This window comes from Macaca fascicularis, chromosome 6, assembly GCF_037993035.2.
Source record: "Macaca fascicularis isolate 582-1 chromosome 6, T2T-MFA8v1.1".
Classification (NCBI taxonomy): domain Eukaryota; kingdom Metazoa; phylum Chordata; class Mammalia; order Primates; family Cercopithecidae; genus Macaca; species Macaca fascicularis.
The window spans coordinates 102,009,919-102,030,101 of NC_088380.1; the positions used below are offsets into that span (position 1 = coordinate 102,009,919).

Sequence of the window (20,183 nt, forward strand, 5' to 3'; positions counted from 1 at the left end):
AATAACATGGGGGAACCGCCCTCATGATTCAATTACCTCCTACCAGGTCCCTCCCACAACATGTGGGGATTATGGGAACTACAATTCAAGATGAGATTTGGGTGGGGACGAGGCCAAACCTTATCACCTTGGCCTTCCAAAGTGCTGGGATTAAAGGTGTGAGCCACTGTGTCCAGCCATAGAAACTTACGATAAGTCATGTTTCTTGTTTGAGAAATAGCTACCATGAACGCTATTATTATTAAAGCTATATATTATTAGAAAGCAGACATCTCACTGTATCTGCTGATTTTAAATGCATTGATCATCTGATACAAAGTACGGTAAGCTTGGAAACAAGTAATTTAACAGCGGTAGATGATGCAGGTCGTAGTGGGCCGCTTTATGCATGACTGTTGGATGGCAGGCTCCCTAGATTGGGCTGAGGAGACCCGAGGTCTCACATCTGCCAGCGATTTGCTGTGTGCGCTTGGCCAGGTGACTCATGGCACCTGGACGGAGGGGGTGGCAAGTGATGTGGTGATCACAGGGACGTGGTATGTGATTGAGGGAGAGGGCTGGGTCGGCTGGCATGACTGGAAGAGAAGACAGTTTCTTTCATACCGAGGAGTATGGACACTTACCAGGAGGCTTGCCTAAGGTAGGAGAAGACCTTCCACCCTGCCCCAGGAGTGGGGAGCCTTTCATCTTTTTGGTGGGCATTTCTATCCTCCCAGCCCCTCCAGCTGTTCTGGAAGCCCCAGCTTTGTGCTTACAGCTACCATCGAGAATCCATCCCAAACTAGGGGAAGCAAAGACTGATCCCGGACCCTCTCCCCACTGTCGCCGACTAGCCCACTCCAGCATTGCCCCTCCTGCAGGCCTGTGCTTCACACTACAGGAGATTATATGCACAGAAACAGGAGACACACAGCTGATGTTGGAAGGGGTGCTGTGTTACTGAGGTGCAGTACACAAAAGCAGGAGGCACTCAGCAGGCGTTGGAAAGGGTGCTGTGTTATTTAGGTGCAGCACAGTACCGTGGGAAGGGCAGACACCAGGGTGAATCCTGAATCCTGGCTCTGATTCGGGCAGCTTGTTTCATCACCCTGAGCCTCAGTTTTTTCATCTGTAAATGAGGATGAGAATACCTCCCTCACAGATTCTATGTGACATGATTAGAAAATGCCTAGCCAAAACAGAATAAAAAATTTAAAAATAAAAAAATGAAAAATACCTAGCCAGTAATAAGCACTCAAAAATATACATAAATACGCACACATTCGCATTTGCCTTCTTTAGGTCTTACTTTCCTTGTTTGTAGGATAAGGGACTTGGACAGGACAGTTCTGTTCTCTCCAGCTCTGAAATACTGGCTTCCCGGTATCACCTAATTTCAGGCAGAAAAGCCAGTTTTCTCAGTGTGTCGAAGATCACCATTTCACAGGCTATTTTGTCTACGTTTAACTACTCGTGTTTTTCTGGTTAACTCAAGTGACATCTGTTCCCGAGCTGTTCCTGACGGTCATGAAGCTCAGCCACGATGACAGAGGAGCCAGGTATTTACACCTGGCCAGAGAAGACACGAATAATCTGTTCAGGTACGTGGTGCATTGTAAGAACATGGTCTTGAACGTTTTATTTAAATCGGGGATGTCCAATCTTTTGGCTTCCCTGTGCCACATTAGAAGAACAACTGTCTCAGGCCACACACAAAATACACTAACACTAAGGACAGTTGATGAGCTTAAAAAAAAATAGAGGACCTCAATATTTTAAGAAAGTGTAGGGATTGTGTTGGGATGCATTCCAAGCCATCCTGAGCATGCGGACTGCAGGCTGTGGGTTAGACAAGCTTGGTTTAAAGCACTGACTGTATGTTATGTGGTTTAAATATCATCTCACTAGTATTTTTATTGACAGAGCATCTTGAAAAATAAGGAAAAGCTTACACGGACTTACAATCTCATCAAAATACAATTTTATAGTCTGAATTAATGATTTACATTAGAGTTGGGAAACCCCGTGTTGGAGGATTATGGTGTCAGAATGATGATTTCTAGTAGCCTGAGGTGATGATGCATCTGGGAACTGTGTCCGCAGCACTAAGATGAACATTTTGTATTCTAGCCATTCTCCTTCCCTAGCGTTCTGTTCCTCTCCCTTCCCTGGCGTGCCGTTCCTTCTTCCCTAGCGTGCAGTTCCGGACCACTCCCATGGACAGTACCGGTGTTCCTCACATTCTTGAGCATACCATCCTTTGTGGGTCTCGGAAGTATCCGTGCAGAGACCCTTTCTTCAAAATGTTGAACCAGTCCCTCTCCACCTTTATGAACGCCTTCACAGGTAAGACCAGCATCCTGAACGGAAAACCGTGTTTGGGTTTGCCAGGCACACCCACTGGAATTCAGTTAGTTTCTGAGAAGGGATGAGAGGAGTGGGCAATTAATGTTCTAGAAAAATTTTTATCTCTCTCTACTTGAAGGACGTCAGAAATTTCATCCTTCAGGAAAGCCACATGGTAGCGAGGTTATAAAAACTAGTGTTTGAATAAAACGTACGTGAACTTTTCCCAGAAAGGTTCAAAACAATTTTCTCTTGGGATATCGCTACAATGCCAGGCCTCCAGAGTTACCACTAACGTTGATGTTTGACTTTTAGTAAGACTGACACTAGTGGATAGGGTGACAATGAACAGTGCACTCTGTGAAGGAGTGACATCGAAGAGCAAGTTAAATCCATGCTGCTACAGAATGAGGTCATCTTTGTAGACGTGTGAAAGTCTCTGGAGACACTTGAGAGAGTTTAGATGTTCGCTGAAGAAAGACCTGGTGCCCGTCCAGTGCAGATCCTGAGATGAGATGGGAAAGCTGGCACTCAGGGTGATGAGCTGGGACGGCTGCTGAGGTCGGGGGCCAGAGCATGGAGCCACTGCCCGATCTCAAGAATAGCTACAACTTACTATCCTAGGACAAAGGGGAAATGAGGCTTGAGATTCAATAATTTTAGTAGAAATCTGTTTAATTTTACAATTTCACTTTTCATTTGTACCCAGCTAGTGATTATACTCTGTATCCATTTTCCACACAAAATCCCAAGGACTTTCAGAATCTCCTCTCAGTGTATTTGGATGAGACCTTTTCCCCAGGTTTACGTGAGCTGGATTTCTGGTATGTCATGAGTGATTAACTAGTTGATACAGACTTTAGTATTTGAGTCACTGTCAGCTTATAATTATTTGTCCTCAGGCAGGAAAGATGGCGGCTGGAATATGAGAACCCCAGCGACCCCCAGATGCCCTTCATCTTTAAAGGAGTCATCTTTAATGAGACGAAGGGAGCGTTTGTAAGTTTTCTTTTTTATGTTGTGTTCAGCTTACCTTACCCATGTACCGTATCATGATATAGACACATCTGGAAGATGGTTGATTTTTCTTCAATATTCGCATTATAGGTGACATGTTCTTGGATTAGCTGGGGTCAGTGCTGTGAACAGAAGCCAGAGGGTAGCAGCGCCAGGCTGCTGTTCTTCCCAGCAGGTCTCAGACCATGTCTGACGACCCCCGTGTATGATCTGCAGGGAGAGAAAAGCTGTTTTCATACCACTATCAACACATTGTCTTTTACACTCATTCTTGCCCAAGCACATGGTGTACTTTCTAGAGGTTGCGTGGCGAGGTGTGTGACACACAGCAAGCTGGATACAGAGCAGATGAGGGAGTCCAGCTTCACCTCTGAGCCAGACACTACAGAGATTTGCAAAAAAGGCAACACAGCATCACTCTAAGTAGTGTTTTACTTTGTTATGAGAAGTATTTTTCAAACATATTTATATTAACATGTAATGATGGCTTACCTTAATGTATAATTATTTTTTAATACTTTAATTTTTTAATCAACTTTAATTTAGAATATAGAAAAATTATATAAACACACACAGGTACCTACACAGGCAAAAAAAGCCTACATAATCAAAAGCTGTTTGGGTCCTCATTAAAACCCATTTGTGCCTAGTGTTCCATTATTGGAATCCTAAGCTTGTGGGAGTTATTTATATCCTACAGCTCAAGGTCATTGCCAAGGTCTGATTTTTACAAAAAAAAATTGCCACCTCAGGCATAAATGGGTTAATTTTTCAGGGTGTAAAGGAGTCTTGAGACCATTTTGGATTAAGAGCTGCTGTCCTGGGTCTGTGTCTTCATGTCCCCTTGTGACTTTGACAACCTGCCTGTGCTGGTGTCCCTAAGGCTCATAGGTGGCCTGCTCTCTGATTTCCATAGCCTCCCTCAGCTGGTGAACCATTTCTTACCTTTTCATTCTCAATTTGGTGGTCTTTTCTTCCAAGGAGTCTTCTTGAAACTCAAGTTGGGGTGACAGCTTCTCCCCACTTGCCTGGTGGCTGGTAGGCAGACCTGGTGATCCCTCTGATTTACAGCCCTCGGCTATGAGTTTGTTGCAACACACATCAAAAGTCCATTGTTCTCAATCCTTGGGTTCTGTGCATGGGTGATGAGTGATTGAATACAGTGTTAAACAATGCCTGCAGGGGTGTCTTTTTTTTTTTTTTTTTTTTTACCATTAGAAGAGTTTTATTTGCAAAGTATTACAGGCATATGCACCAGAATGTGATCGATTGGCTATATTGAAAGGAATGTAGTGTGTGTGTATTATTTTATATATATATATTCTTATTTATTTACTTCACATTTCAAGACAGACAATGAGAGGATATTCTCCCAGCACCTTCAAAACAGACTTCTTCCCCACCACACGTACTCAGTGGTCTCTGGGGGTGACCCACTCTGCATCCCGGAGCTTACGTGGGAGCAGCTTAAGCAATTTCATGCCACTCACTATCACCCAAGCAATGCTAGGTAATATTTTGTTGGAAAAGTTTGATGGTGGATTGTGAAAAGTTGACTTGTTTGTGTTCTTACATTTTCATGACATGGCTTCTCTCACATTTAGCGATGCTTAAGAAATGTCTAAGTGTAGGTAAGATTCTTGGCCTAAGTTTGCCTATCTTACTTGGACATTGATTTTGGACATTTACAACGATAGCCTTCGGTGGGCTCAGAATGGTGGTTACAAACACGGTGTTTAGAGACCCCCAGAGGAGGGTCCTGGCCCCCAGCTTCTTGCATCACTTCCAGCTTTGTTGCATGGAGAGTGGGGGTGCATGGATGGTGCCCACCCCGACCCAGGGTGTGTGAAGCTTCGAGTCTGTCCTTGGCACGGAGAAGTGCTCTTCCGACAGTGGATGCAGTCACAGAACCTTAATTACATCCTCACGTTCTGACACATCGCTTGTTTCTTTTATTTATTTATTTATTTATTTATTATTATTATACTTTAAGTTGTAGGGTACATGTGCATAACGTGCCGGTTTGTTACATATGTATACTTGTGCCATGTTGGTGTGCTGCACCCATCAACTCCTCATTTACATCAGGTATAACTCCCAATGCAATCCCTCCCCCCTCCCCCCTCCCCATGATAGGTCCCTGTGTGTGATGTTCCCCTTCCTGAGTCCAAGTGATCTCATTGTTCAGTTCCCACCTATGAGTGAGAACATGCGGTGTTTGGTTTTCTGTTCTTGTGATAGTTTGCTAAGAATGATGGTTTCCAGCTGCGTCCATGTCCCTACAAAGGACACAAACTCATCCTTTTTGATGGCTGCATAGTATTCCATAGTGTATATGTGCCACATTTTCTTAATCCAGTCTGTCACTGATGGACATTTGGGTTGATTCCAAGTCTTTGCTATTGTGAATAGTGCTGCAATAAACATACGTGTGCATGTGTCTTTATAGCAGCATAATTTATAATACATCGCTTGTTTCTTATGTCACTAATATAAGGTTATTATCATAATAATATAGTTTTATATATTATATAAAACACTAATAATTTACATAGAAATGCTAACGTAAAAACATATTTGAAAGATTATTTTACATAAAAAGAATTATGAAAACTTTCAAGCATACAGAAAAGTAGACTAGGATAATGAGCCCCTAAACACTTATCACATAATAGATATCCTTTTCCTTGTGAAGTTTTCGGAAGTAAATTATAAATGTTATCATTTACCCCTAAATATTTGAATTTATGACTCTAAAACATGAGGATTATTTCTTACATGAGCTAATGCAATTTTCAGTTTTGATAGAATAAAACATACTTTCTTAAAACTGCCTATTTCTTATTCCATATTCAAATTTTCTAGTTGGCCTCAAAGTGTTTGTGGCACAGGGTCCCACAGATCGCAGCTGGTCAGCCCGGGTCTCTCCTGGGCACCCTCTCGGACGGCAGCGGAGTGTGCAGGCCGGGTTTCCTCCGGGCGCTCTCACTTTCCAGGTGACCTGGCTGCTTCTGTGTGGTGTTGGGTGCCATGTTCCTGTGTTTCCTGAGAACTGGAACTTAGATCCGAAGACTTAGTTTGAGTCAGGCTGTGCCTTTTGAAGCAGAGTCCCTCGTGGGGAGTTCTGCATAGATGGCCACATTCTACCATCCTGTGAGGCCTGCTTGCCTCCACTGGGGGGTCTCACGCCAGCGGGGTGCATGCTGAGAGTCGGCCACTGTCTTGTGAAGATCTGCTTTCTCCCTTCAGCCACGGAGCAGCTGGTGCACTTGAGTTTCTGGTGTCCTGTGATAATGAGTTTCTCATCAACCTATTAATGGTTTTCATATTCATTGAGGATTATTGTCTGAATCATTTATTAGAGTTTGTGAAGTTTTCAAATTCTGTAATTCTTCATTCGTTTGCTGGACTTCTTCAAAGAAGAGCTCCACATCAGCTGGGGCTCTCGGGTTATCTTGAAATATGGTTCAGTGGAAAAGGCAGGGGCGGCTGCTCTCCCTGGGAATTCCAGTTTGAAGAGGAGGGGCGGTGCAGGAACTACCTCTAATGATGACAGAAGAGGCTGTCTTTTTTTTTTTTTTTTTTTTTTTTTTTTAAGACAGGGTCTGGTTCTGTCCCCCAGGCTGGAGTACAGTGGCATGGTCTTAGCTTACTGCAGCCTCAGCCTCCTGGGCCACCTCAGCCTCCTGAGTAGCTGGGACTACAGGTGTGCACCACCATGCCCAGCTAGTGCTTATATTTTTTTTGTAGAGACAGAGTCTTGCCGTGGTGCCCAGGCTGGTGTCGATCTTCTGAGTTCAAACAATCTGCCCACCTTGACCTCCCAAAGTGCTGAGATTACAGGCGTGAGTCATTGCGCCCAACATGGAGAAGAGAGTTCTTTCTTTTCTTCTTTTTTCCCCCCAGTCTTATTTGTTTTGTTTTTTAGCACCCCTGTGACCTCACAGAAATATTTCTGTATATGTACATATTTGAGACTATGTGATCAGGTAGAATTTATTTTTATGCCCACATTTTCTCCAGCTGTTGGCCCATTTTGGTCTCACTTCTTTGGTTTCTACACCCCTACTCCCACCTCCCTAAAGCATGCACAGCCAGGCCCTCCCTGCTCCAGAGATTCAACTGTCTGTTTCCCAGGGAGCTCTGATTTCTGTGGCTAGTGGGGAAGGGCCTTTGGAGAGTAGCATGTGGACACTAGGGGTGGTGATTGCTCCTGGATTCTCTCAACCCTGAGAGTATAAATTTTGTTTCTAAATTCTAGAATAAGACATTTCTGAAGGTTCTTTAAGGTACTAGTTCCCCAAATCTTAACCGTAGCTCAGGCAACATAGTAAAGAAAAAGATAAATTCTGTCATTGTGACCTTTTTCCTCTGGTTGAATAAATGTGTTATCTGTATTAATATGTATAACCTTGAACTTGTTGCCAAAAATTGAGTTTTGTGAAATTGTCAGTTGGATTACTCTATTACTGTACTAGGGTTATAAAGTATTTTAACAAATACCTCTTTTGGTTTTTGCCACATCTCTAGATGAAGTTTAAAATGAAAGATCAATGTTTGGCTAGGTGTGGTGGCACATGCCTGCAAATCCAAGTACTTTGGGAGGCCAAGATGGGAGGATTGCTTGAGGCCAGGAGTTTGAGACCAGCATGGGTAACAGTGAGAATCCATCTCTAAAACTTAAAAATTAGCCCAGTGGGTGTGGTAGCTCATGCCTGTAATTCCAGCACTTTGGGAGGCTGAGGCGGGGAGATCACCTGAGGTCAGGAGTTCAAGACCAGCCTAATCAACATGGTGAAACTCTATCTCTACTAAAAATACAAAATTAGCTGGGCATGGTGGCAGGCACCTGCAGTCCCAGCTACTCAGGAGGCTGAGGCAGGAGAATGGCGTGAACCCGGGAGGAGGAGCTTGCAGTGAGCGGAGATTGCGCCACCTGCACTCCAGCCTGGGTGACAGAGCGAGACACTGTCTCAAAAAAAAAAAAAAAAAAAGCTGGACATGATACACAAGGTGACCCCAGGAGACTCCTGTGCAGAGTAAAAATGAATCCCAGCACTAAACTAGTCCCTGAAGTCCCTGCAGCATTCTCCCCACCACCCAACCCTGTGTCCACCTGCACCCGCCCAGAAAGAACAGTGACATCACCCCACAGCAGGAGATCACCAGCGGCGGCCGCCGCACCCCGGGTAGCTGGGCCACCCCCAGGGTTTCACAGGTGGAGAGGGAGCCTGGGAACGTGCATTTCTAACAATTTCCAGGTGACAGGGCACCACACTTAAAAATACACAACACTAGGTCCTGAAAGGACTTCTATTCACTTGCACATTGTTGGGATGGAGCCCTACATTGCGAAGGGCTTTTCTTCACGTGTCATCCTTGAGCTCAGGGGCTGGCAGCACTTGGTGGGACCTAGTAGGGCATCCCTTGCTGACTGCACACCCACAGCCAGAGCCCTCACGGGGATGATTCTCACAGGAAGCCCGCAGAGCTCCTGACACCTCCCTGAAGGGATGAGAAAGCTGAGGCTCTGAGGGGGATAAACTGATTACTGGAAGGTAACGACATTAGTGAAGTGGTGAAGCTGCAGTGTAAACCCTAGTCTTATTTCATTTTAACTTTCAAGACTTCCTGATTTCCTCTATTACAATGCCTGTGCCTTAGAGTCACCAATGGGAACTTGAAGGAAAATAATGCCTGCTGAGGCCAGATGCTCACTTAATTGCCTGGGGGTGGAGCCTGTGTGGTTCTAAGCCCTCCCTCTGAACTTCTGAATGGTGAGGAGTGCATATCAGCTGCCTCCTGCTGGGCCCTGCAGGGCGAAACCTGAGGAAGCCCCAGGAACATTCAGTAAGGGGTTAGGAGGGAGGAGAACATGGTTGGATGAAAAATAAGAAGGAAATGCACCAGCATTTACTGGCAGGCTCTGTCACCCGCAGGACAGGGAGGAAGACATGCACACCTGCAGTGCGGGCTTTCACAGCCTGGCAATGAGGGCTTTCACCCTCACAGGTAAACGTCACCTGTTTCACCATCTTCTTAGGGCTGTCCTAGGGCCCCAGCACACAGCTATTTGGGACAAAGGGCAGTTTCAGTGTCTTTCACTCCACACTCAAGCTACAGATTGTCCTTATAGCTCAGGTATCCTGGGGATAATCCATCTCCTTTCATTTTGGTTTTGGGAGACCAACCCAAGAACCAAAAAATTTCCTAAGGATTTCCAGGAGAAAACATCTTCCCACCAAAGAAGAACCTTACCATTTGGAAAAACATCTCTTCGTCATTTGCAAAAACCCCAGTTTTCAGGGAAGTGATAATCTTGTCATAAGAACCAAAGATAAAGTTGGAGATAACGAGGGAGTGGTTACATAGGAAATAAGTGGTCATTACTCTGACCAATTATTAAATCACTTTCTTCATATGACACACTTTTTAACAGCTTCTTACTAAACCACAGTGCAGGTAAGAGAGTCACAAGACCGCTTCTTCCTTGAGTCAGAGTCATTCACGGCCCACACCAGGATCTAGCAAGAATGACTGAGGTCACCCTTATTTCCCGGCTACTTGGAGAAGCTGGATATCCCAGTTTACAAATTTCAGTTTCCTGGGATTCTGCTCTGATAAAATCTAAACTGTATTTAAAAAAAAAAAAAAAAAAAGGAAGGAATAGGCTGGCCGTGATGGCTCATGCCTGTAATCCCAGGGCTTTGGGAGACCAAGGCAGGCAGATCACGAGGTCAGGAGATTGAGACCATCCTGGATAACAGGGTGAAACTCATCTCTACTAAAAATACAAAGAAAATTGAGCCGGGCGTGGTGGCATGCACCTGTAGTCCCAGCTACTTGGGAGGCTTAGGCAAGAGAATCTCTTGAACCCAGGAGGCGGAGGTTACAGTGAGCCGAGATTCCACCACTGCACTCCAGCCTGGGTAACAGCGAGATTCCGTCTCAAAAAAAAAAAAAAAAAAAAAAAAGTTCGAATAGATGAAATCTAATGAAATAATCCAGTTCTATCCTTTTACCTCCTCCGTTGTCTGGAGTAATAAAGCTCCCTGCCTCGCCCTCTCTCACAGCACTGAACTGCTTTTCCTGAATTTTCCCACACTGCTGATCACTCACTTGTTAATTTCGATGCATACATTCTTTTTGAGAAATAAAGTCAGTTTGCCGACTGCTGCCACTGGTTTGTCAGAAAATGAGCTTATACTGCGCTGATCTCACTCCTGCTGCCAAAGCTCCTTCTAGGGGTCTCTCCTTTGACAATATAGGGATTATGTAGGCATGGGGAGGTGGGATACCAAGGGGGGATTCTGTCAACGTGCTGTTGCCCCCTCCCCAGCCCCACCAGTTCAAAGTCACCGAGCCGGGGGCCTATCTGACTATCGGGACTGTGCAGACCACCGTGTCTTCTGGTAGGGTCAGGGGAGGGCTTGAGATAAATCTGTAGGGCTCTTCACTCAACCACCGGCCCACTGTCGACCTCAGGTGCTCCAAGCGCCATCGCTGCCGGGCGCTATGTGGATGCGTCGGTGACAAAATGGAAAGTCTCTGGTCTGGGCAGAGCTTGTTCTGATCAGGAGAGACCCGAAAGCAAGAAACACAGTGAACAAAAGCATGATGCCCAGGGGTGGATGGCCATGAGCACTAAGGAGAAAAATAACAAGTGGGGTGGGGGTGTTAAGAGGGTGGGGAGGGGAAGGGCTGCCATTGACAAGCGGAGAGCCTGCAGACTTGCCTGAGAGTGACGTTTGGGGAAAGAAGGAAAGGGAAGAAGGGGAGGGAGGTTAGCTAAATGGACATCTGGGAAAGAGCTCAGGCAGCAGAGGGTCTGGGGCGTGGGCGCGGTGGCAGCGTGCTGCATTCCAGGGTCCTCTGCGTGGCTGGGACGGTGTCGGCCCTCCCCTGCACATCCCTCAGGGCCTTCGCAGAAACACCCACACGGGGACCTTCTACATACAGGCAGGACACGCCACCCATCGCCGTGACCACACTGTCCCTCAGAGGAGCCGCTGGCCACGTGCATCCCGTCCACATGGAGATGTACTTTAAGATTCTTTACACAATGGATTTCAAAGACTTAGTATGGAAAACAGTGTAAAATATTAATAATCAACATAATAATTGATTGTTATCAAATAATGGGCTGAATATAAAAGTTTTTCTTTTTGTTTTACTTTTTTTTTTTTTTAGATAGGGTTTCACTCTATTGCCCAGGCTGGAGTGAACCTGTGCAGTCACAGCTCACTGCAGCCTCCAACTCCTGGGCTCAGGCAATCCTCCCACCTCAATCTCCCATGGGGCTGGGACTGTAGGTGTGCAACGCCATATCTGACTAATTGTTTTGTATTTTTTGTAGAGACTGGATCTCTCCATGTTCCCCAGGCTGGCCTCAAACTCCTGGGCTCAAGTGATCCACTTGCCTTGGGCTCCCGAAGTGCTGGGATTACAGGCGTGAGTCATGGCACCCAGTGTCCCCCCGTCCCGGCCCGCCTTTCTTTAATGTGGCAACTAGTTCATTTAAAATTGCATATATAACACAAGCCACCCACGCAGGCCCCAATCCTGGGAGATGCTCCCGTTGGAGAAACCTCCAAGAAGGGGATCTGCTTGGATTTGCAAATGGCCCCTCTGGCCCCAGGGGGATCTACTGTGCAGAGCTGCTCTGGATTCGGCTCTTCAATACTGCCCTTGAGTGTACTGTGCACCTCTTGACTTTCGACCAGCACAAAGCTCCTTATTAAACGCTGACAATAATTCCTTCCATTCCAGGTGCCATAATGGATTCATTAATCTCCTGTTGATAGTTTTTTGCTGGTTTTCCCACTTTCTATTATTCTAAGCACTGCTATGAAGACTCTCCTTTTACCCCACCAGCCTGTGTCTGCCGCAGCTCACACGCTCTGCCTTTCGGCTGTAATAGCTGAGTGGCCATTTACCCCATGCCCTGACACACTCAAGTCCCTGGGTCTCCTCGGCAGGGTGTGTCTGTGGGCACAGGGCTGCCCTGCCACATGCCCCACCCCATAAGCTTCCATCTATGGCCACTTCTTGTGCGACCCTAAACTCACTACTTCTCCTCCTGTCCTCTCCTCTCCACAGAGCCACCTTTAATTGGAGACAGTCAGTCTGCTTCCCAGTCAGTCGGCTTCCCTCCACCTGCTTCCCAGTTCCCCTAAGACAAATCCAAAGTCCTCCTCTGGGCCACCCTCCTCTACCGACTCCTCCCTCACCGTAGGGTCAGGTCAAAGGGCCCCAACCAGAGGCTCCCCTGGGCCCTTTCATAAGACTGGAGCTTTTCTTCTCAGGTCCAGCTACAGGCACATTGTACCCACGCCTCACCGCAGGAGTGAGAGCTCCAGGGGCATAAAGGACTTGGTTCTTTTGCCTAAAGCCTGCCCTGACTCACCGAAGTCGGTCGGTTAATGTGCGAAATGATTACAGAAACACAGAAATAAGGTTAGGTGTGGCGCCTCAAGCCTGTAATCCCAGCATTTTGGGAGGCCAAGGCGGGTGGATCACTTGAGGTCAGGAGTTCGAGACCAGCCTGACCAATACGGTGAAACCCCATCTCTACTGAAGATACACACACACACACACACACACACACACACAAAGAAAAAACCCAGGTGGGCATGGCGGCGCAAGTCTGTAATCCCAACTACTTGGGAGGCTGGGACAGGAAAATCGCTTGAACCCGGGAGGTAGAGGTTGCAGTGAGCCCAGATCAGGCCACTGCACTGCAGAATGGAGAGGAAAACACCGAGACCCTATCTCAGCACTCCAGACTGCAGGGCCAGGGCGGGACTTATAAGTAAGTCTCTGCCTCTCAGTGCTCTGGTCTGCCATGTGTCTGGCTCCCTCTTCCATCCTGACAAGCACAATGACTGTAATTCCAAACAAAGGACTGGGAATTGGGGGTGAAGATGGAGAGAACCGAGGAGTGGGGAGGGAAATGGCAACCTCTGGGCAGCTACTCTGTAATATACACAAACACACCAGAAAGGGCTTGTAGAAAAGAAACACAAAACGCAACCCAACTACTGACACATGGCCCTCTGTTCCTTATTCACCCGCACGTTCTTAGCAGAAAGGCAACTGTGAACGTGCAATCTGGTATCGTGACGTTTGCCCTGACCACGTTGTTACCGTATCTTCATCTTTCTAATTTTAATTGTTTCTGATGGCCCATCCGATTGGTAGAGCTTATTTAAAGAGCCCTGATTCTCCCTGATAAAAGGTTGGAGTCCTGTATCAAAAGCTTTTAGTTTTCTGTAACCAAGAAGGAAAACATGCTTCTTTTGAAAGATGACAAAATGTCTAGCTTCGAAGGGTCCTCCGAGTATGGCACACAAAGCGGTCTGCATTCATAGAAAATGATGCCATCACATAAATCTTCCACTGTGCCACGGGGTGACACCATCACTCATCGTCTGCCTCCCAGACCCAGTAATTTCTGCAAAATCAATTACTGCACTTTACACTGAAAAGATCCCATCAAAGAATGTGTGTGTACAGGATGGTGAGGGGCGCCGGAGCTGTGTGAGGCGAAACGGCACTGTTCTCAGTTTCCCCTTCCATCCGACTGCGCTCCGAAGCGTTGCTTCAGAGATTTCCATTTTATCTTATAATTAAATAATATGAACTCTACTGGGGGAAGAAAAGCAGCCCATCACATTGGTACTAAGCCTTGATATCATTTTTGCCATCTTGACTCCTATCGCTATAAAAAGTCATTTTCCGTTGCCCTCACAAAACCACCCAAGGAATATTGCTTCAGACACCAAAGGTGCCCATGTGGGGATCAAGCCTGGTGTCCAATAAATATGTATGTCATTGACCTAATGCATGTCCAGTCAATTGAAACCTCACACTTCTGACTTCGGTTTTAAGGTACTAATCTTGAAGTCTTAACAGTGTATACATATTGACCTGAGGATGTTGGGTACTTTTGATTAGAGAGGGTTGAATTCCTCTAAAGGACTTCATGAATGAAGAAGACAGCTAGAAGCCCTGGTTTCCTGCTCCTCACTGGAGATTCCAGGCGGGAGGCAGGCAGCAAACATTTGTGTTCCTGTCAAGCGCCAGGCGTGGTGCTGGGCACGGGAAAGTCACAGCGAAGACACAGCTACACGCAGCACTGAACATCCCTGCTGCAGCCACAGGGCCTGGCCACACCACGGAGCTCTGTGAACTCAGGGAAGCTGGAACACCTCGGGCATCCCTTGCTCATGTGTAAAGTGGGGATAAGTCAGTGCCCAGCATCACTGAGGGCCTGCCACATAACAGAGAGTCACTAAACGCTAGCTATTCTCACTAGGATTGGAAAGGTTGATACTCAATTTATATGAACTTTCTATAAATACTGTATTGATGTTCCTGTCACCACAGGCAAAAAGGACGCTGCTTTCGCATCCAGCCCACCCTAAGGATGCACCTGGACTTCCCAGTACACTCAGCTCCACCAGGCATCAGGCCCTGCAGAAGCCACAACCTGTGACTAAGACAATGAGTCACTCTTGGTGTGTGGCACAGCGTGACGTGGCCGTGGGCACTTAGTCATGATCAGTCCGTGATCAAGAGCTGGGGAGCTTATTTTAGATTGAGTGAAAATCAATTTAAGTTTCCAGACATGTCTTGGGACAACAGAAGATACCCAAAGAAGCAGGGGGAAACAAAAAACAAAAAATCCCACAGCCTGAGACAGAAGATACCCAAAGAAGTAGGAAAAACAAAACAAAACAAAACAACAAAAAAAAAAACCAAGCCTGAGAAATACTTTCTTCATTCAAGGCCTGGGGAGTCAGGAATACAGGAAAGAGATTTTCAATTTTATCTTATAATTAAATAATATGAACTCTACTGGGGGAAGAAAAGCAGCCCATCGCGTTGGTATTAAGCCTTAATATGATTTTTTGCCACCTTGACTCCTATCGCTATAAAAAGTTATTTTCCATTCCCCTCACAAAACCACCCAAAGAATATCTGTGTAATTTTGAGCAAGTTGGGTTTTGTTCACTTTTGAGCATTAACTAGATTAAGGAGCTTCGCCAAGAAAGTCCCATGAAAAGTATGGTGGAGGCCTGACATGATGGCTCATGTCTGTAATTCCAGCTCTTTGGGAGGCCAAGGCAGGAGGCTCACTAGAGGAGGCCAGGAGTTCAAGGCCAGTCTCAGCAGCATAGTGAGATCCTGTCTCTACAGAAATCATCATCATCATCATCATCATCATAACAATTAGCTGGTCATGATGGTGCATTCCTGTCTTCCTTGCTACTCAGAAGGCTGAGGCAGGAGGATCACTTGAGCCCAGGAGTTTGAGGCTGCAGTGAGCTATGATGGCACCACTACACTCCAGCCTGGGTGACAGAGCCAGACATAAGCACTCTTCATGGTCTAAGGGAGACTACAATATTTGGAATTAGGATCTGTTTTGCTCCTACCACAATCACGTATGCCCCTCATGCCCTTACCTAAGTTATTTTTCTTTGTGAGTCTTTCTCCCCACTTCCAAAATGAGGGCATGCCTCTCTTGGGATCATGTATCTAGGCTTGGAGATAAGAATTGTAAAGCTCCTAGTATACAAAATATTTTCAACAAATGGTAGCTATGGTCATTTTAATATATGGAATTTTACCATAATTTCACATCTGACAGATAATTCCCCTGAAATTAATACTTGAATGTGAATATGTTCTCTGATCTCTAGCTACAGGCAAGTCTTCTATGTCAGGGAAAATCAAGTACTAATATAGAATCAGAATAAAATGGCAAAAAGAATGGGGGCACAACAGATAAATTCTCGAGGAATAACCTACTTACTGTAAGAATTTGTAAATCTGTGGCAGCTAAGACCAGGCCGTCTGAGCACATCTGGAGGTGAACTTCCTTAAAAGAAATGCGTCCAAATGCTCCAAAAGATTCAAGATCATATCTCGGAAGGGTAAAGCTCTTTAGAGTCTACAAAAAAATTGTGACTTCGGCTCTGCCAGGGAAAGAATGCCCAGGTGACCCGCCGTGGCGGGCTTCCCCAGGGACAGCCCAGGTGTGACCCATGTGGGCTCGAGGCCACCGTATTTGATGCCACCTGCAGAGCTGAGGGCAGCTGTCTCCCATTAAGCCAAGGCTGTACCAACCAAGCCACGTTCCCACATAATATTGGTTTCCAAAGTACCTTTTTCCCCAGAAGAGAAGAGGCGTGGACTTACTAACCTTCAATATGTGTAACTCCTCCCGGGTGGCAAAACCAGGATGACAGAGAACACCGCGATTCTGCCAATGTATCCTAATCTCACATGCCTGTACACAAACTCCCAAGCATTTTAGCAAGCTTTTGGACATGAAGCTCAAAAGAATGACCCATCAATATTTTCCAATACATAGAGCATCTTAATGTGTTTTTCTTTCGTGTGTTTTTTTTTTTTTTTTTGTAGACACAGAGTCTCACTATGTTGTCCAGGCTGCTCTGGAACTCCTGGGCTCAAGCGATCCTCCTGCCTTGGCCTCCCAATGCACTGGAATGACAAGCATGAGCCACCGTGCAGGAACCACAGCACCTAAATTCCAAAATAACCTTGAACCCCTGACCTTCCACCCGCCCTGGTGACTTCCAGAGATCGGTTCCTCTTCCCGTGCCAAAGGTTTCTTGTCTTTCGCGGCCCGGGTAAAGTCACTCAAGATGTTCCCTCTGCTTCTGAAGGCCTTTGACTGAGAAGCCACTCTGGGTCCTATCCCGACCCCAGGCGGTTCCACTGGTACTTGCACATCTCCGGGCCGGTTTAAGTCACGCTGGCCAGACTATTTCCACTTCACTCTGGTAATTTCTCCAATCCCAGCGTCTGCTGCATCACCTTTTCTTTCTCTGAGAATCCAACCCTACAGGAGGAATGCTGAGGCTGGGGGGTCCTTTTACTAGAACGCTAACGCCAGAGCACTTCCCAGGGGCGCTGGGGGTCGGGCTGCAGGGCTGAGTCTGGCGCTGCCACTGGGGTCTCCCGCGGGGGGTGCTGGGCCTGGGGAGGCTACGCTGCGGGCTCGGGGAGTGCGTGGCAGACGGATGTCCCGGCCTGGGCGCAAGGAGACTACGGGCCCGGCATCACGTAGGCGCCCGCGGCGGGCCGGGCGGGGCCCACAGCGCCCCAACCTGCAGCACCCGCGCCCGCCCCGCGCGCTCAAGGGCGAAGGGAAGGTCACCGGGGCCGTGGGCTGGGGGCCCATCCCGGCTCCATCCTTGTTCAGTGCGCGGTCCCGAAACGGGAGGAAATCCGCCATCCGGGCCTTTCCACGCATCTGCTGCAGGAGGAACCGGGAAAATAAAAATCAAAACCCAGCTCCGGGCGCGTCGCGTCTCCAGCCCGCGCGATCGCTAAGGCTCCCAGGTAGCGTTCGCCTGGGAAGCGCGGATCTACCATCCAGCGGCTGCAAGGATCGGGGCGCTCCACCGTCGGGGCACTGGCGCCCCCACGTGCACCCGGGGCCTGAGGCGCACAGTCTCCACCACCTCCGGCTCGTCATTGTTAAATGTCCTCCCGGCGCGCCCGCGTCGTGGGCCCAGACTCGGGCCCCTCCTGGAGAGCCGCTTCTACATTGCAGGGAAGGGGAAGCCCAGAGCCCGCGCCCCGGCTCCGCTGACGTCCCCGAGTCCCCGCTTCCTGGTCCTTCCCGTCCGCAGAGGCTGGCGGGGAGGGCCTGGGACCCATTTTAGTTTTCGGTATCGTCACTAGCCGAAAAGCAACTAGTGCAGGAAACCCTTTTTTTTTTTTTTTTTTTTTTTTTTTTTAAATCCTTTTAGGAAACCCTTTTTTAAACTCTTCCAACGGAAAAGCGACATGCTGGGGGGTGACGTGGGGCGGAGTTAGGGGGCGGGGGGCCACTTAGCAAGTGATCGCGCTGTACTCACGCTTCGGAGGGGAAGCCCGGCCCTGTCCTACAGCTCTGAGGGAGAACGTCCCCCAAGGGCGCTCCAGGCGACCCCCTCTGCCAGGCTCAATTTAAAACATAAACCGGAGGGGGTGGAAACCTCACTCTCTTCCGGACGGAGGTTCCTACCGCCGTGTCCCTTCCTCCTCCGCCCCACCCGGCAAGGACCCCGGGGCTGCCTTGCCGGCTCACGCCGCCCCGCAGGTACCCCTGCCGCTCCGGGTCACGGGCTTCTCTCCAGTTCTCCCCATCGCTTCCCCGCTCGTCTCCCCTGTTCTTCCCATCGCTTCCCCACCTTTCCCCGGGTCCTCCCATCGCTTCCCCCTCTTCTGCCCCGTCGCCCCATCCACTTCGCCCTGTTCTCCCTCCTCCGTCCGTCACTCCCTCGCCGCCGGGAGGGGGGCGCGCACCTTGAGCATCCCCGCCGCTGGTCAGCACGCCGATGGCCTTGCGGGCCCCGAAGAGGTGCTCCAGGAACTTCCGCAAGGAGCCCTTGGGGGCCCGGGAGTCGTCCGCGTCCATGGCGAGAAGGCGGAGGGCAGCCCCTAGTCTGGCTGCGCCGCTGGCAATGGGAACCCTGCCGGCGCGCGCCCGACTCGGAACCGCCGCCAGGCCGGCGCCCCTGAGCGGACCCAGGGCCAATGGGCGGTGACGGGATGGGCCCGAGCGCACGGGAGGGGCTGCGGGGCGGGGGCGGGGGGGCGGCTAGGGGCGGGGTCACGGCTAGGGGCTGGGGCAGGGGCTGGCGAGGGGGCGGGTGTGGGCAGGAGGACCTACGCGGGGGTCGTCCCAGGTGGGGGCCGCGCTAGCGGTGGGGGAGGCCGCAGAGGCGGGGGTAGAGCCACAGGTGGGCGGGGTCCCTGCGGGCGGGGCCGCGTTGCTGGTGCGCGAGCCTCGCGGGTGGGTTGGAGGACTCTGGTTGGGGGCTTTAGAGATGCCCCGAGCACCACAAGTGGGGACGGGGGCAGTGTCCTGGGGAGGGGAGACCGCAGCGGGGCGGGGTCACATCGTTTACCGGGCGCGCCAGAGCGGGGCGGGATAGAAAGCGGGGAGCATCTCCCGGGGGGTCGAGGGAGACCCTGAGTGTGCGGGAACGCCGGGGCGTGTGGAAACCCCTCACTTGCGGGGAGCGCCGATGCGGGGCGGGGTGGAATTGGGGCGCGGAGACCCCACCTGGACGCGGAGGCTCGCGCCCGGCCGCGCGCACAGCTTTTTGTTGCCGGCAGGATTCCTCTTGGGGCTGTGCTGGGAGCCTCGGGGCGCGGCTTCCTCGACCGCCGCCCCCAAGTTTTCTCTGCAGCCTGAGGTCGGGAAGGACGGACGGAGAGTGGATCCCCAAGGTGGTGAGAAAAGCTGATCGCGGCAGGCTTAGCTTTGACCAAGTTGCGATTTCCGGGGCCTACGGAGGCTGTGACGCTCCTGGGCCCCCAGCCCGGCCCTTGGGGAGAAGAAGCCTTGGGGTAGAGGAGGGTATCGGGCGCGACCCTCAGAGACCCCTGGGCGCGCGAAAGTCAGAGTGGGGCAGGAGGAGGCGCAACAGGACTGGCCTGGAGGGGAGGCGGGACGACCCTTCCTCCCCACGGACAGGCGCGCTGCTGTACGCTGTGCCGACATCGGCCGGCTTCACTGGCCAACTCCACGTGCTGAAATACGCACACCCAATGGGATGTGCGGTTGCCTATCCACAGCTTAACAGCCTGGTGCCAGGTACCCTGAGATGGGAGAGGGGGCAGCCCCGACAAAAGCACGGGCTTATGGGGCCCCGGTTCCTTCAGTGCTCACCCCACGAAGAAGGGCTCCCAAACGGCCCCACTGGACGGCTTACTGGAGGATGGTCCTGCGCAGTGGGTGTTTGTTGAACAGATAAGAGACAACTAAAGAGACTAAGAAGAGGTTTGTTCTGTGAACCGGGGAAAGTGAAGCA

At 49.3% G+C, this 20,183-nt stretch overlaps 1 protein-coding gene and 1 long non-coding RNA gene across 3 annotated transcripts in view; both read right to left on the reverse strand.

Moving 5' to 3' along the window:
- LOC135971519 (uncharacterized) overlaps positions 1–19,873 on the reverse strand; it is a 106,273-nt gene extending 86,400 nt beyond the window's left edge. Inside the window, exons 1-4 of the mRNA XM_073993193.1 lie at positions 19,663–19,873; positions 19,433–19,560; positions 19,037–19,231; positions 18,670–18,964 (exon numbers count right to left, since the gene is read on the reverse strand). Coding sequence (XP_073849294.1) covers positions 18,670–18,964; positions 19,037–19,231; positions 19,433–19,560; positions 19,663–19,873 — 829 coding nt within the window. The remainder of the gene's footprint in view (positions 1–18,669; positions 18,965–19,036; positions 19,232–19,432; positions 19,561–19,662) is intronic.
- LOC141407032 (uncharacterized) lies at positions 1,863–18,304 on the reverse strand. Of its 2 annotated transcripts, none has more exons than XR_012413960.1 (4): positions 18,240–18,304; positions 4,288–4,474; positions 3,359–3,552; positions 1,863–2,945 (listed from the first exon to the last, which is right to left on the reverse strand). It is a non-coding gene; the product is annotated as an uncharacterized lncRNA (long non-coding RNA). The 2 variants fall into 2 exon arrangements; XR_012413961.1 differs by lacking the exon at positions 18,240–18,304 and adding an exon at positions 16,553–16,675.
- Positions 19,874–20,183: the final 310 nt, after the last annotated feature.